Source organism: Coregonus clupeaformis, chromosome 26, assembly GCF_020615455.1.
Source record: "Coregonus clupeaformis isolate EN_2021a chromosome 26, ASM2061545v1, whole genome shotgun sequence".
Classification (NCBI taxonomy): Eukaryota; Metazoa; Chordata; class Actinopteri; order Salmoniformes; family Salmonidae; genus Coregonus; species Coregonus clupeaformis.
The window spans coordinates 39,491,903-39,508,320 of record NC_059217.1 but is presented as its reverse complement, the minus strand read 5'-3'; the positions used below and the strand labels follow the sequence as shown (position 1 = coordinate 39,508,320).

The 16,418-nt window shown below is 40.0% G+C and overlaps 1 protein-coding gene and 1 long non-coding RNA gene across 3 annotated transcripts; one reads left to right on the top strand and one right to left on the bottom strand.

Annotated features, from left to right (window-relative positions):
* Window positions 1–4,297: 4,297 nt before the first annotated feature.
* Window positions 4,298–10,344, bottom strand: LOC121540561 (synaptotagmin-1-like). The gene is made up of 9 exons (XM_041849529.1): window positions 10,258–10,344; window positions 7,568–7,705; window positions 6,878–7,047; window positions 6,525–6,611; window positions 6,081–6,248; window positions 5,775–5,942; window positions 5,443–5,560; window positions 4,980–5,113; window positions 4,298–4,756 (listed from the first exon to the last, which is right to left on the bottom strand). Exons 2-9 carry the CDS (start codon window positions 7,674–7,676, stop codon window positions 4,517–4,519), a joined length of 1,194 nt encoding a protein of 397 aa, XP_041705463.1. The 5' UTR covers window positions 7,677–7,705; window positions 10,258–10,344; the 3' UTR covers window positions 4,298–4,516.
* On the top strand, window positions 7,679–15,824 carry LOC121540563. 2 transcript variants are annotated; one of them, XR_005995509.2, is made up of 5 exons: window positions 7,679–7,849; window positions 11,524–11,640; window positions 15,021–15,125; window positions 15,294–15,423; window positions 15,708–15,824. It is a non-coding gene; the product is annotated as an uncharacterized LOC121540563 (long non-coding RNA). The 2 variants fall into 2 exon arrangements; XR_005995508.2 differs by having other exon boundaries at window positions 15,294–15,824.
* The last annotated feature ends 594 nt before the right edge of the window (window positions 15,825–16,418 follow it).

Sequence of the window (16,418 nt, the reverse complement as noted above, 5' to 3'; positions counted from 1 at the left end):
TCTACTGTTGGATCATCACTCAGATCTTCATGTTCTGGGAACACATGTGCAGTTCTGCGCTCACACACACTGGTCATCCATTCATCTCTTTCCAGGAAGTAACAGTTCACTGGAATCATTAAGAGGATTCTGAGAAACTCTATTTGATTTCCAACTAAACCTTTTAATTGGAAATGAGAGAAGGTCTATTTAATTTCCAATACAACCATTAAAAAAAATACATTTCATTGGAGATTGAAGACATTTTCTTTGAATCCTTCTAAGATATATTTCCTCTTATACAGTGCCTTGCAAAAGTATTCATCCCCCTTGGCGTTTTTCCTATTTTGTTGCATTACAACCTGTAATTTAAATTGATTTTTATTTGGATTTCATGTAATGGACATACACAAAAAAGTCCAAATTGGTGAAGTGAAATGAAAAAAAGAACTTGTTTCAAAAAATTATAAAATATAAATAACGGAAAAGTGGTGCTGCATATGTATTCACCCCCTTTGCTATGAAGCCCCTAAATAAGATCTGGTGTAACCAATTACCTTCAGACATCACATAATTAGTTAAATAAAGTCCACCTGTGTGCAATCTAAGTGTCACATGATCTGTCACATGATCTCAATATACATACACCTGTTCTGAAAGGCCCCAGAGTCTGCAACACCACTAAGCAAGAGGCACCACCAAGCAAGCGGCACCATGAAGACCAAGGAGCTCTCCAAACAGGTCAGGGACAAAGTTGTGGAGAAGTACAGATCAGGGTTGGGTTATAAAAAAATATCTGAAACTTTGAACATCCCACGGAGCACCATGAAACCCATTATAAGAAAATTGAAAGAATATATCACCACAACAAACCTGCCAAGAGAGGGCCGTCCATGAAAACTCACGGACCAGGCAAGTAGGGCGTTAATCAGAGAGGCAACAAAGAGACCAAAGATAACCCTGAAGGAGCTGCAAAGCTCCACAGTGGAAATTGGAGTATCTGTCCATAGGACCACTTTAAGCCATACACTCCACAGAGCTGGGTTTTACGGAAGAGTGGCCAGAAAAAAGCCATTGCTTAAATAAAACAATAAGCAAACACATTTGGTGTTCGCCAAAAGGCATGTGGGAGACTCCCCAAACATATGGAAGAAGGTACTCTGGTCAGATGAGACTAAAATTTAGCTTTTTGGCCATCAAGGAAAACGCTATGTCTGGCGCAAACCCAAAACCTCTCATCACCCCGAGAATACCATCCCCATAGTGAAGCATGGTGGTGGCAGCAACATGCTGTGGGGATGTTTTTCATCGGCAGGGACTGGGAAACTTGGTCAGAATTGAAGGAATGATGGATGACGCTAAATACAGGGAAATTCTTGAGGGAAACCTGTTTCAGTCTTCCAGAGATTTGAGACTGGGACGGAGGTTCACCTTCCAGCAGGACAATGACCCTAAGCATACTGCTTAAGCAACACTCGAGTGGTTTAAGGGGAAACATTTAAATTTATTGGAATGGCCTAGTCAAAGCCCAGATCTCAATCCAATTGAGAATCTGTGGTATGACTTAAAGATTGCTGGACACCAGCGGAACCCATCCAACTTGAAGGAGCTGGAGCAGCTAGATGTGCCAAGCTTATAGAGACATACCCCAAGAGACTTGCAGCTATAATTGCTGCAATAGGTGGCTCTACAAAGTATTGACTTTGGGGGGGGGGTGAATAGTTATGCACGCTCAAGTTTTCTGTTTTTTTGTCTTATTTCATGTTTGTTTCAAAGTGGTAGGCATGTTGTGTAAATCAAATGATACAAACCCCCCCAAAATCAAATTTAATTCCAGGTTGTAAGGCAACAAAATAGGAAAAATGCCAAGAGGGGTGAGTACTTTCGCAAGCCACTGTAGTCATAGCTCCTTCTTTGACTGTCACTCTATGACATGAGATCTAGCATGGTTAGAACCCAGTTTAATTTATTTCAAGTCAATATCTTTCTGAGTTATACTCAAACTTCCATATTTGTTGCAATATTGCTAAATGTGTTGCAATACTATTGTCTTGAGGGTATGTTTGACAACATGCTATGAAAAAACTCCTTTACTTCTTTCATACCGTTCAATATGTTACACCTGACCACCTGTGAGACCAGTAAGCAACATCCCCTCTTGTAGTGGCCACAGTGCTTCCAGTGCTCTGTCCAAAACATAACTCCTCATTAGGTAGCTATAATGAGCCTGTGTACAGCAGGTGCTGACAACGCTGAGACAAAGCCTGTATCAACATTATAAACCATCTCTGGCTCAGAATCCGAGCCCTGCTTCTGTTGTTTTCATCCCTCCCATAGGGATCCATGTTCATCTAAAGGTTTTATAGGCTGACACTTCTGTGGCTCCCTGATTTCCCACTGTACCAACCCTGTGTCACTTGGGAGAGAGGAGGCTGCTGAACTGAAGTTAATTGGCCCAAGGTAGGGCACATGCTATTATCATCTGAGATTCAATCAGACACATTCAATCAGATGCTTTGGGGAAATGAGAAGCCATACATGGATTTATTGCATATTTCCATCAAGTAAGAGTTTTAGAGTATTTCCATATAGGGGCAGTGTTTGTTGAATAACTTGAGGTAGACACTATGACAATTGTTCTACAACTGAGACCAATTGTAATTACATTTATATGAACATGTGCAGCGTTCAAGTTTGCCTGTAAGGCTATATTCAACTTGAGTATAAAACCAATGAACAATGGGCTACATAGAAAATAGTTGAGCTTCAATAATTGTATTATTCATAACCATCACATGTTTATCTCATGAAATGTCTATAAAAATGGCAGCATATACAGTGCCTTCAGAAAGTATTAATACCCCTTGACTTATTCCACATTTTGTTGTGTTACAACTTGAATTCAAAATGGATTACATAGATTTTATTTTCGCAACCATCTACACAAAATACCTCATATGGACAAAGTGAAAACATGTTTTTAGCAAATGTATTGAAAATGAAATACAGAAATATCTAATTTACATAAGTATTCACACCCATGAGTCAATACATGTTAGAATCACCTTTGGCAGAGGTTACAGCTGTGAGTCTTTCTGGGTAAATCTCTAAGAGCTTTGCACACCTGGATTGTACAATATTTGCACACTTAAAAAAATTATTCAAGCTCTGTCAAGTTGGTTGTTGATCATTGCTAGACAGCCATTACTTAGATTTTCAAGCCGATTTAAGTCAAAACTGTAACTAGGCCACTCAGGAACATTCAATGTTGTCTTGTTAAGCAACTCCAGCGTATATTTAGCTGTGTGTTTTAGGTTATTGTCCTGCTGAAAGGTACATTTGTCTCCCTGTGTCTGTTGGAAAGCAGACTGAATCAGGTTTTCCTCTAGGATTTTGCCTGTGCTTAGCTCTATTCCATTTATTTTTATCCTAAAAAACTCCCTAGTCCTTGCCGATGACAAGCATACCCATAACATGATGCAGCCACCATCATGCTTGAAAATATGAAGAGTGGTACTCAGTGATGTGTTGTGTTGGATTTGCCCCAAAACATAACGCTTCGTATTCAGGACATAAAGTGAATTGCTTTGCCACATTTTTGCAGTTTTACTTCAGTGCCTTATTGCCTTATTTTGTACAGGCTTCCTTCTTTTCACTCTGTCATTTAGGTTAATATTGTGGAGTAACTACAATGTTGTTGATCCATCCACACTTTTCTTCTATCACAGCCATTAAACTCTGTAACTGTTTTAACGTCACTATTGGCCTCATGGTGAAATCCCTGAGCGGTTTCTTCCTCTCCGGCAACTGAGTTAGGAAGGACGCCTGTATCTTTGTAGTGACTGGGTGTATTGATACACCATCCAAAGTGTAATTAATAACTTCACCATGCTCAAAAGGATATTCAATGTCTGCTTTTTTTTTTTTTACTTTTTTTATCTACCATACCAATAGGTGCCATTCTTTGCGAGGCAATGGAAAACTTCCCTGGTCTTTGTGGTTGAATCTGTGTTTGAAATTCACTGCTCGACTGAGGGACCTTACAGATACTTTTATGTGTGGGGTACAGAGATGAGTTAGTCATTCAAAAATCATGTTAAACACTATTATTGCACACAGAGTGAGTCCATGCAACTTATTGTGTGACTTGTTAAGCACATTTTTACTCCTGAACTTATTCAGGCTTGCCATAACAAAGGGGTTCAAAACATTTTAGCTTTCCATAAAAACATGTTTTGTAAACATTTCTAAAAACATAATTCCACTTTCAAATTATAGGCTATGTGTGTAAGCCAGTGACAAAAAAATCTCAATGTAATACATTTTAAATTCAGGCTGTAAAAGTCAAGGGGTGTGAATACTTTCTGAAGGCACTGTATTTTGCAGTGTTTAGAAGTGCTAGGGCCTCCAAGCCGCTATTAGCTTAGTGAAGTAGAGGGAGGAATCTGGTTATGTCAGGCCACGGAGGAGGATTTTCTCTAGCCTCTTCCCACAGCTGCTTGAGTGCCATGAGTCTGGCAAGCGAGTCTAAGATTTCTCAAAAGTTCTTATTGATGAAGGGGATCCTGACTGAGTGTTTGAGGTCGAGGGTGGAGTCCACCTGTTCGTTGGAAAGCAGGTTGTGCCACTGGGCCACAGGCCTACGGGGGTTGGACAGCATGTCTGCCCAGTGCCTCAGCTGGTTCCCTGCAGCATCACAACCCAGGAAAATCTTCCCTATGGCGTCGTTCCTGGTCAACTTGTCATGGTCCCACACAGAGATCATCAGCTGAACCCTCTGGAGGGAGCAACAGCAGAGAACAGTCACTGCAAACTGTGCTTCTACAGAGGATGTCCCATCACCTTTTTGTTTAAATGAATTTGGCCACAAAATAACATTATGATGTAAAGGGATGGCCTCTTTTCTGGAGCTCCATAGCATGCAGGCTGTTGAGCTTGTAACTGGCTGAAGAGCCAAAAGGCTTCATCTTAGCCATATTCTGAGATAAGATCATACTTACTTGAATTTGTTCAAACGACACATCAAACGTAAAGGATTCGTTGAAGTAGGGATTCAGTGTCGACTTTTTAACAGATGTCTTCTTTCTCTTCCACTTCTTCTTGTCCAGAGCTAGCTGCACTTTTACATAGGGATCTACAGTGTACATGAATGAAGGTGGAGTGTAGTTTGAGCATCCACTGCCTCACAAATAATGCAGTATTTTTTGTGATAATCAAAAACTGGCCTCAATAATAATGTAGTATTATTTGTTTAATTAATAACTTAGCCTGGAATCCGACTTGTTTTGTGGTAACATTGCACTCTTTGTTACTCCATGTTATATGTTTGGCGCATGACACTGACTGAGTACAAGGAGTGGAATGTCAGCACAAAACAGGTCTGGATTCCAGGCTAATCATAACTAGCCTCTTCAGCAAAACCACCACTCAGTCTTCCTCTCAGAGAGCAAGGCTTGGACCTACCTGATGAGCCCCCTCTGTCCATACTCTTTAGGTTCTTGGCTTCCAGGATGACAACAGTCAGCTTGTTAGTGGTGGGGACGTAGCGCAACGAGAAGCAGATCTCCCCCAGAATTTCATCCTGTAATCACAGTAGATAACAAGAAACAACATTAACTACCATGTGGAAATTCAGTATGTGGGCCTATAGATGTCAAGGGAATGTAGGCCTCATGTAAAAATTCAGTATGTAGGCCTATGGCTAGATTTGAGAACTTTGTGATATTCAAATGCCGTTTGAAAAAAAATGTTTGACCTGCACTATTTGGTTCCAGAAATCAACTAAATCTCCTGACCTCAATCTTGGAGGGTTCTCTCAGGTCTTCCCACTCTTCAATCACATGGTTCCAGTCAATGTTTCCGAGCTGCAGCCTCAGCTCCCCAATGATGTCGTGTTTGGAGAATCTATCGAAGTCGAACACTTTCATGACTATGGTGGACTCATTTAGCTCAGCCTTGTCAATCTGGACACAAGATAGACAGGCAAGAGTCAAGAGTGGTGCAGGAACACAGACTCACTTACACTGTTTAAAATCCTCTCAAATTGGTAGACTGTCTGGTAATACTGCTATAATAACATATGTATAATACTCCTCAAATACCTTAAATTTGAAGTGTTCATTGAACACGGGGTTGAGGGTTTTCCTGAAGACCTTAGTTTCGAATGTCTTTGACTTGTTGGGGGTGATGTAGACTTTAACATAGGGGTCAGAGGTGCCTCTCCGGTCCATGGCTGTCAGAGCTGCAGCCTCTTTGAGCCCCACTGTCAGCTGCAGGGGATGAGAGATGGCAGGATAGTCAAAGATAGTAGGGGAAGATAAGGCTGCCTCACACACACGCAATATCACTGTATGGTAGAAAAATAAAGACACATTGACGTATACTTCAGTGATATTTTGAAAAAGCAGACATTTCTCTTGATATGTGTGATAATTAATATCTTGTTTAATCTGTGATCAAATGGGAACTCTGGTTCTATGGCTTGTGGTGGCTACAGTATTTTGATCAAGTTACAAGTTCAGAAGACTAATTAAGTGCATTCTAACCTCTTGTGCCTTGTATTCCAGAGAGTAGAGCAGTCTTCCCCGGTTTTTAGCTGAGCCGTAGCCTGCATCATCCGAGCCAGGTTGGACCTGCCCATCAAGAACACTGTCATAGCTTGAACCAGCTAATCACATTCACCGGCCAGCCAACCAATCCCTCAATCAGCGGCCCATCCTAACAGACATGAGGAGCTAAAGCTGCACCTCTACCTCACTCCTTCTCAACAACAGCGACCAGTCTAAGCAAAAATAAATGGATCAAATGGAGCAGATGCTCCCACCAAGACCAAGCTACTACTACTACTACTACTACTACTACTACTACTACTACTACTACTACTACTCCCTGTACTTACTAGCGATGTAGTTGAGGAACCATTCACCCCTTGTAGATTGATATGAGCGTCCGGCTTCTTTTTTCTCTTTTTCTTGCTCTTGCAGCAGCATTTCGCACAGATGCAGATAATACACACCAAAAACATCAAGACGATGACGGCAAAGATGGTGTAAATAGCCCATCTTGGCACTGCGGGAGACAAGAAAAGACAGCAGTTTGTCTCATTGTGACAGACATCTGAAGCATGAGGCAAGAGCACAGCCAGCAGGATTAAGGAGAGATTCACTTGTAACAAGTAGAAATGGAGAGCTATTCGAAAATAAATTTGCCTTGTATTTATGTGAGAGCAGCAGCCCCTAGCTGCCGAGTCTTGAGAGAGTCAGTGTAGTCAACTTGTCTCACCATGACACACATCTGAAGCATGCAGCAAGAGCACAGCCAACAAGATTCAGGAGAAATAAACTTGTATAATAAGTGAAAATGGAGAGCTAAGAAATGTGCGCTGGGAGTGAAATTAGATATGACACATGGAGACAGGTGCCCAGGCAGGCAGGCAGGCAGCTCTCCCCTGCCATGTCTGTTGAAAGTGGGACAGAAGGGGGGCAGCGTAGGGGTGCCCACTCAGGAGAGGGTGGGGGGTGTCAGAGGAGGGGTGTCAGAGGAAGGGGGGGGGGGGTAAAGGGAGAGGGGGGATTACGGGGTTACTCACAGGGAATCTTGTTCAGTAGTTGGTCTATAAACCCAGGAGCGGCGGTTGTGGGGCTGGCAGTAGTGTTAGGGGTTACGGTGCCCTTAGTTAATGGGGTTGTAGGAAACATGGTGTATGTATGGGGTGAATAGCTGAGACCTAGAATCGAGAGCAAACAGCAAACACAGGCAATGAGGAAAAGCAATTTGGGTAATTCATAGCTCAGGATGCTACTGTGTCTGTTGACACCAACTGCTACTTTAACACAGTTACTGTACTGTTGCTCCTCAGCAGTCCCCTCTGGTAAGATAAAGTACTAATAATTTCATTGCCTTAGACCATTTTTGTTAGGTTTACAGATAATAGTTTGGAGATCATAGCATTGATGTTGAAATTATGTTTAAACCAGTGGTGGAAAAAGTACCCGATTGTCATACTTGAGTAAAAGTAAAGATACCTTAATAGAAAATGACTCAAGTAAAAGTGAAAGTCACCTAGCAAAATACTACTTGAGTAAAAGTCTAAAAGTGTGTGGTTTTAAATATACTTAAGTATCAAAAGTAAAAGTATAAATCATTTCACATTCTTTATATTAAGCAAACCAGACGGCACAATTTTCTTGTTTTTTTAATTTATGGATAGCCAGGGGCATCCTCCAACATTCAGACATCATTTACAAATGAAGCATTTGTGTTTAGTGAGTCCGCCAGATCAGAGGCAGTAGGGATGACCAGGGATGCTCTCTTGATAAGTGGGTGAATTGGACCATTTTCCTGTCCTGCTAAGCATTCGAAATGTAACAAATACTTTTGGGTGTTAGAGAAAATGTATGGAGTAAAAAGTACATTATTTACTTTAGGAATGTAGTGGAGTAAAAGTAAAAGTTGTCAAAAATAGAAATAGTAAAGTAAAGTACAGATACCCCAAAAAACTACTTAAGTAGTACTTTAAATTATTTTTACTTAAGTACTTTACACTACTGGTTTAAACTCAAGTTGTACCCAACACCCATTCTTTCTTACACACAAAATATTGTGCCTCTGCTTGCAAAAACATGGTTGCCATGACAGAGGAGAGTGGATACTTAGCCACCACCATTGTTAAACAACTGCATGGTTGAGTGCTGACAGCTCCACAAAGGCAGATTAAAACAGGGTGTGCTGCACTCCCTGATAACATTATTTTCTAAATGGTATTTCAAACAAAATTACCATAGCACAGCGGATTACTTTTCTTTACTTTACATGATGTAAATATATTCATACAGGTGCTTTTCAATTGGAATGTGTCAGTGGTGTAAAGTACTTAAGTAAAAATACTACTTAAGTCGTTTTTTTTTGTATCTGTACATTACTTTTACTTTTACTTTACTGAATTCCTAAAGAAAATGATGTACTTTTTACTCCATACATTTCCCTGACACCCAAAAGTATTTGTTACATTTTGAATGCTTAGCAGGACAGGAAAATTGTTAAATTCACGCCCTTATCAAGAGAACATCCCTGGTCATCCCTACTGTCTTTGATCTGGCGGACTCACTAAATACACATGCTTAATTTGTAAATGATGTCTGAGTGTTGGAGTGTGTCCCTGGCTATCCGTAAATAAATAAAAAACAAGAAAATGGTGCCGTCTGGCCTGTTAATATAAGGAATTTGAAATTATTTGTACTTGTACTTTTACTTTTGATACTTAAGTATATTTTAGCAATTACATTTACTTTGATACAGTATATTTAAAATCAAATACTTTTAGACTTTTACTCAAGTAGTATTTTACTGGGTGACTTTCACTTTTACTTGAGTCATTTTCTATTAAGGTATCTTTAATTCTACTCAAGTATGACAATTGGATACTTTTTCCACCACCGGAATGTGTCAACAGTAAGGAAAAGTCAATACAAAGATGGACACTCAATGGACAATATCCCTAAAACCCAATACAATATGTTTTATACAGTAGCTGCTAGTTCAAAGAGACAGTATTTGAGCATTAGAACAAAGATAATGAAAAGACAGAGTACCACAAGAGCTTGTATCTCAAGAGCTCGAGTCTTTGTTCACATGAACACAACCAACAACCGTACAACAGGCAAACAATTGTTTTATTAATAGATACCTATATTCTGAGAGAATCAGGTTTTACTTACAATATAGGGAAACGTATATGTAAAAACTAAGGTAGTACTCACTGTTTCAGTACCAGTGTAGTTTTATCCTTATTACTGTAGCCTACTTGAAGACTGTACTACTTTATCATTCATCCATGCAGTTCTCCAGCAAAAGGGAGTTACAGGATTACAACAAATGAGGGGAAGGAAGTCACTTGGCCCTGAAAGCCTGAAAGTGGCTGTATCGGCCCATAAACATTCTGTATGAAGTGTTTGATCAGTGAGAAGACGTGGTCTCATGTGGAAGATAAATAGCTATTCTTCTGCTTAGACCAATATATGCATTTCACATAGTTCATTGCTAAGCATAGAAAGGCCAACTCAGTTAGGGCGTAGCCTTCAATATTTTCCTGCAGTATCACACCTTTGTTTACAATAACATCTTTGAGTAAATTATGTTACTGATGCTTTTTACTAGTATTAAACAGCTCAATAAACTGTGTATTCTGGTTTACACAAATCTTTCTGTAATGGTGGATTGATCATTGAGTGGGTTAATTTTAAATGTGTAAATATCACACTGGTAAATTGATTGACTCACCTTTTCTCCAATGATAATAGACACGTTTGTTTCCAGAAATTTAAATTCCAATGATGTGTCTAGTCCACTTCTTGATCCCAATCATCCCATCCCTCCATTTTGTTACAGCTTGTAGATGGTAGGGAGCTTTGATGTATTTCCTCAACACATGTAACTGAAGCATTGAATACCACACCTCATGTACACACAGTGACACCACACATTGTGTGTGTGTGTGTGTGTGTGTGTGTGTGTGTGTGTGTGTGTGTGTGTGTGTGTGTGTGTGTGTGTGTGTGTGTGTGTGTGTGTGAGTCAGGGAACCCGTACAGCATTGGAATGTTTGGCTCCACCTCAGTATTAGAGAAGAGAACAGTAGAACAGTAGAACAGTAGAACAGTAGAACAGTAGAACAGTAGTCTGGATATGTTGTATAAACATGGGATGGACCAATACTACAGTACGGTATCATATTCCATTTTGAAAGGAAACCAAGGTTAAAAACGCAAACATTTGCATGAACACAGGAAGATACCTAGACTAATCCGGTTCAGTTACAACAAAGTAACATCGGTGCCTCCATGAGTCAATAGTCAACCCCTCCATCATCTGTTTATTGAGCAAATAACGATTGATTTTTATCTCATTTATCTCCAATCATACTCAATCTACATGTGCGCTATAGATGGAGCTCTCTGACTATTTTATTTATGCTGAAAGTGGTCATGAATTTATAAAAATAAATGTTTAAATAGTTGCTAATAATAATCATAGCTTCCGCTGTGACTATATGGTTTCCATGACAAATAAACATGGACTCAAATCCAATGAAATATTAAGAATCTTATCAATAAGGTTTAGCTTTATTTTCTTTTCTTAATATTCATTTTGGAGTACAAATATTACCTTGATTATAATAATGTTAGTTTTTAGGGGATAACTTCTGTAGTTTTGCTGGTACTACTACTCCTGTGCAGCAGATGGCAGTATTGGTTAAGTATCTGTTTCTCAGTACGGAAAAACACTGTAGCAAGGCAAACCAAGGTAGGTAGGGCAATCTGATGTTGGCTATACAGTACATAACGGCGATCCAAGCACCGTTCCACATTATACCTTATTCTGCATAATTTGTTCAATACATGTTTGTCATTATAGCCTATTCAAATAGACAATTTTGCACAAATGCCTATTCCTGAGTCTATTGACAGTTTTCATTAAGAAACTTTAGAGAGTTTGGAGATTGTTTGGGTTATTTTTATTAATTTTTTCTCTCTCTTCTGCATTATCAAGATGGATGGTTTCAATGGTGTGCAATCCCAATTAGGGTTGAATGGCTGGAACCCAGTTCCCGAGATTTACTGCCCAAAACCACTCCCTTTTCCCAGGATAAATAACTGCGAGAAACCGGTAAATTACCATAAATTATTTATATGAACAGCATGACGTGAAATGGAACTGTTAAATTATATGCGATGTCTAAATCTGGCTTCTCTACAGCATTCTCTCTGTTCTCTGTATGGTCAATCATCCAAAATAGATAATCCTGTTCAAGATGGATATAGGCACATACTGTATATCGATGTCCTAGCCTACCTCTTTCAGGTAATACATTCAATGCAGTATTGGCCTTTTATTTAGCTAATAAATTATGCATAATAAGCTTCTAATTTATAGCCTCTGTCTCTTGCGCAATACGCACGCACCTGTGCTCCACTGGCCTCTCTCCTTAAAAAAGCTCCTTAGCTTAGCATTTTTTTGTGCATTTCTTACACCAGTAGACTATTAGAAGAGGGATGCAAGCTCTTGTTTGCTGAATGATAAATACAGCAGCCAATAGAACTCACAAGTAGTTTGAAAAAAGGGCGAACGCGCAATGGCGGTAGGCTATAGCAGTTATTTATTCAGACCCATAACCATTCAATCTTCGTGAAGAGAAGTGGAAGCCGTCTGCATCTAATTCTAGTACTATATTATTCAAGCATGTCATTAGAATGATGAAGATAAGGACAACAAAACGTATTTAATTTAACTGTTGAAAGCGAGGAAGGAACGAAGCAACAATATAGAGAGAAAGAGGAGGTAGGCTAATAACATTAGGGAATATTATAAAGGTAAGTATATATATATATATATATATATATATATATATATATATATATATATATATATATATATATATATATATATATATATATATGCCTACTAATTATAGAAATAGGCCCTATTATATTTCAAAATTGAAATCAAATTCGCTAGCCTATATTTGTAACTTTGTAGGCCGCATGTGCTGCACCAGAATTGCATGTTCTCTCCCAACTTGATCATGGTTTGAAGGAGGTGCGTAATTCCAGTCCATATAATACAGTATAACACAATACAGTAGGCCTACAGTAATACAGTTCACACTCAAAAAGATAAGCCTACTGGAGCTTGTTTCATTTATTTACCCAAGAGAGCATAGGCTATAGCTAGCTACATCAATGGGCTTTCATGTTGTTATGTTGTGAGTAATGTGCAGTAGCCTATACCTATATCATATACAGTACCAGTCAAAAGTTTGGACACACCTACTCATTCAAGGGTTTTTCTACATTGTGGAATAATAGTGAAGACATCAAAACTATGAAAGAACACATAGAATGTAGTAACCAAAAAAGTGTTAAACAAATCAAAATATATTTTATATTTGAGATTCTTCAAAGTAGCCACCCTTTGCCTTGATGCCTCTTGGCATTCTCTCAACCAGCTTCACCTGGAATAATTTTCCAACAGTCTTGAAGGAGTTCCCACATATGCTGAGCACTTGTTGGCTGCTTTTCCTTCACTCTGCGGTCCAATTCATCCCAAACCATTTCAATTGGGTTGAGGTCGGGTGATTGTGGAGGCCAGGTCATCTGATGCAGCACTCCATCACTCTCGTTCTTGGTAAAATAGCCCTTACACAGCCTGGAGGTGTGTTGGGTCATAGTCCTGTTGAAAAACAAAAGATGTCCCACAGCTTTGCACACTCTTGGCATTCTCTCAACCAGCTTCATGAGGTAGTCACCTGGAATGCATTTCAATTAACAGGTGTGCCTTCTTAAAAGTTCATTTGTGGAATTTCTTTCCTTCTTAATGCGTTTGAGCCAATCAGTTGTGTTGTGACAAGGTAGGGGTGGTATACAGAAGATAGCCCTATTTGGTAAAACACCAAGTCCATATTATGGCAAGAACAGCTCAAATAAGCAAAGAGAAACGACAGTCCATCAAGACATGAAGGTCAGTCAATCCGGAAAAGTTGTGTGCAGTCGCAAAAACCATCAAGCGCTATGATGAAGCTGGCTCTCATGAGGACCACCACAGGAAAGGAAGAACCAGAGTTACCTCTGCTGCAGAGGATAAGTTCATTAGAGTTACCAGCCTCAGAAATTGCAGCCCAAATAAATGCTTCACAGAGTTCAAGTCACAGACACATCTCAACATCAACTGTTCAGAGGAGACTGTGTGAATCAGGCCTTCATTGTCGATTTGCTGCAAAGAAACCACTACTAAAGAACACCAATAATAAGAAGAGACTTGCTTGGGCCAAGAAACATGAGCAAATGGACATTAGACCGGTGGAAATCTGTCCTTTGGTCTGATCAGTCCAAATTTGAGATTTTTTGTTCCAACCCCCGTGTCTTTGTGAGACGCAGAGTAGATGAAAGGATGATCTCTGCATGTGTGGTTCCCACCGTGAAGCATGGAGGAGGAGGTGTGATGTTGTGGGGGTGCTTTGCTGGTGACGCTCTCTGTGATTTATTTAGAATTCAAGGCACACTTAACCAGCATGGCTACCACAGCATTCTGCAGCAATACGCCATCCCATCTGGTTTGCGATTAGTGGGACTATCATTTGTTTTTCAACCGGACAATGACCCAACACACCTCCAGGCTGTGTAAGGGCTATTTTACCAAGAACGAGAGTGATGGAGTGCTGCATCAGATGACCTGGCCTCCACAATCACCTGACCTCAACCCAATTGAGATGGTTTGGGATGAGTTGGACCGCAGAGTGAAGGAAAAGCAGCCAACAGGTGCTCAGCATATGTGGGAACTTCTTCAAGACTGTTGGAAAAGCATTCCAGGTGAAGCTGGTTGAGAGAATGACAAGAGTGTGCAAAGCTGTCATCAAGGCAAAGGGTGGCTACTTTGAAGAATCTCAAATATAAAATATATTTTGATTTGTTTAACAAATTTTTGGTTACTACATGATTCTATATGTGTTCTTTCATGGTTTTGATGTCTTCACTATTATTCCACTATGTAGAAAATAGTAAAAATAAAGAAAAACCCTTGAATGAGTAGGTGTGTCCAAACTTCTGACTGGTACTGCATGTATTGGATAACGACACAATCATTTGGGCTTGGGCTCATAACATGTCTTTAATGTAGGGCTCATAAAATGTATTTAATGTATGGCTCAGGTAGCATCAGGCTTGAATTTTCGATCAAATCTCTAATCAAATCCAGATATACGCCTATATGCTTTATATGCTTTTGAATTACACTTCCGGTTTTGGCGGGAAATACCGGGTTAACCGGGAGAAAAGTGATTTATTCTCAGGATGGAAGAGTTGTAAAATACCAGGACAATATTCAATCCTAATCCCGATGTCAAGCAGGTGAGACATCGACATGTCAAATATCCTGCGGCAAATCTGTCTAGTTACAGGTACTCATAATAGTCCCCCAGAACAACTACTTGTAGGCTATGGGGTATTATCAATGTTTGAGCAATATTATTGAATGTTTCTTTCTGTCTCTAGAGAGACGCAACTCAGGCTGTGGTTGTTGAAGTGTAATCAGACGCTGAGCAAGTCCATGGAGAAACAGAACCTTTGAGAAAGAGAGATGCTTTTTCGTTCATCAAGGTGAACATTCATAATTTTAAGCATCCATTCTGTATGCACAGTTAGTAAAATACACAGATGTGGTAATTCATTTATGAATGAATACATTAATAGTTTGAATACGTCTTTCTTCAGAAATATTATTTCTTCAGAAATGAAGTTTGTTTTGCATGCTTTTATCCTCCCCAGGCCATCCAGGAAGTGAATGAAAGACTGCTGACCATGAACCCTGATGAGATATTCCTGTTTGATGTGATTCTGCTGGCCAATGACAGCGAAGAAACACACTCAAATATCATTGCCAGTGCAAAACATTATGGTATGGCATAAACTTTGAGTTACAGTAGGGGTATGGAAGAGAATCACAACAAGATATGTAAGATGAATCCCTATTTTCAAGAACAGTGTTCTTACTTTATTATTAAGTAGTCATTTCTAGGTAATCCATGTGTAGGCCTAGTTAACGTGTAATTATCACAAACTGGATGTTGTATTTCTTGTATTCCCCAAAAGTTATTGATATTAGCAGATTTTACTTCTGCGACAAGGAGGATTCCATTTAGAGCCTGCAACCAAATAACCTGAAGCTGTACTTGTCAACAGATACCAATGATGTTTGCAAGGCCTTACTAAAGAAAAGTATTGCTGTGTCACGGAATCAGCCGAGGCTGCTCCTCCTCCTTGCTCGGGCAGGCTTCGGTGTTCGTCGTCCCCGGAGTACTAGCTGCCACCGATCTATGTTTCGGTGTTTGTCTAGTTTGTCTTGATTGTTTTCACCTGTTTCCCATTATGTTACATTGTATTTCCTTTATAACCCCCTGTCTCTCATTGGTTATTGTGTGTGATTGTTTTCCGTGAGGTCGGCAGTGTTCGGGTGTATGCGTATTTTGTTCCTCCCTGTTTGGAGGTTTTGTTTGTATTTTTGATTACTGTGCAAGTAAAGTTCGTCTGCCAGTAGCTCGGTGTCCTGCGCTTTTCTTCGCTCACAGCATACACGTCGCCCTGACATGCTGTCTGTACTCCAGGGTTCCATGACAGAGTTTGCTGTGTTGATGGGTGAGATGAGGAGGAGGTTTAGGCTGGAGCTCCAGGGAAGTGTGTGCCAGTGCCCTTAAGACTCTACGAGGCTGGGGACTGCTGGTGGATGAGGCCTTCTGCCTGGCTGGAGCCACTCATAGCCCTATCCTTAACTTGGTACGGCATCTTGTACTCTGCCTCAACTGCCTGTATCACATGGAGGGGGTCACTACGATGTCATGATTGATGGCAGACCAATGGGGAGAAGATACTGTGTATTTTGGGGTATTTTTTTGG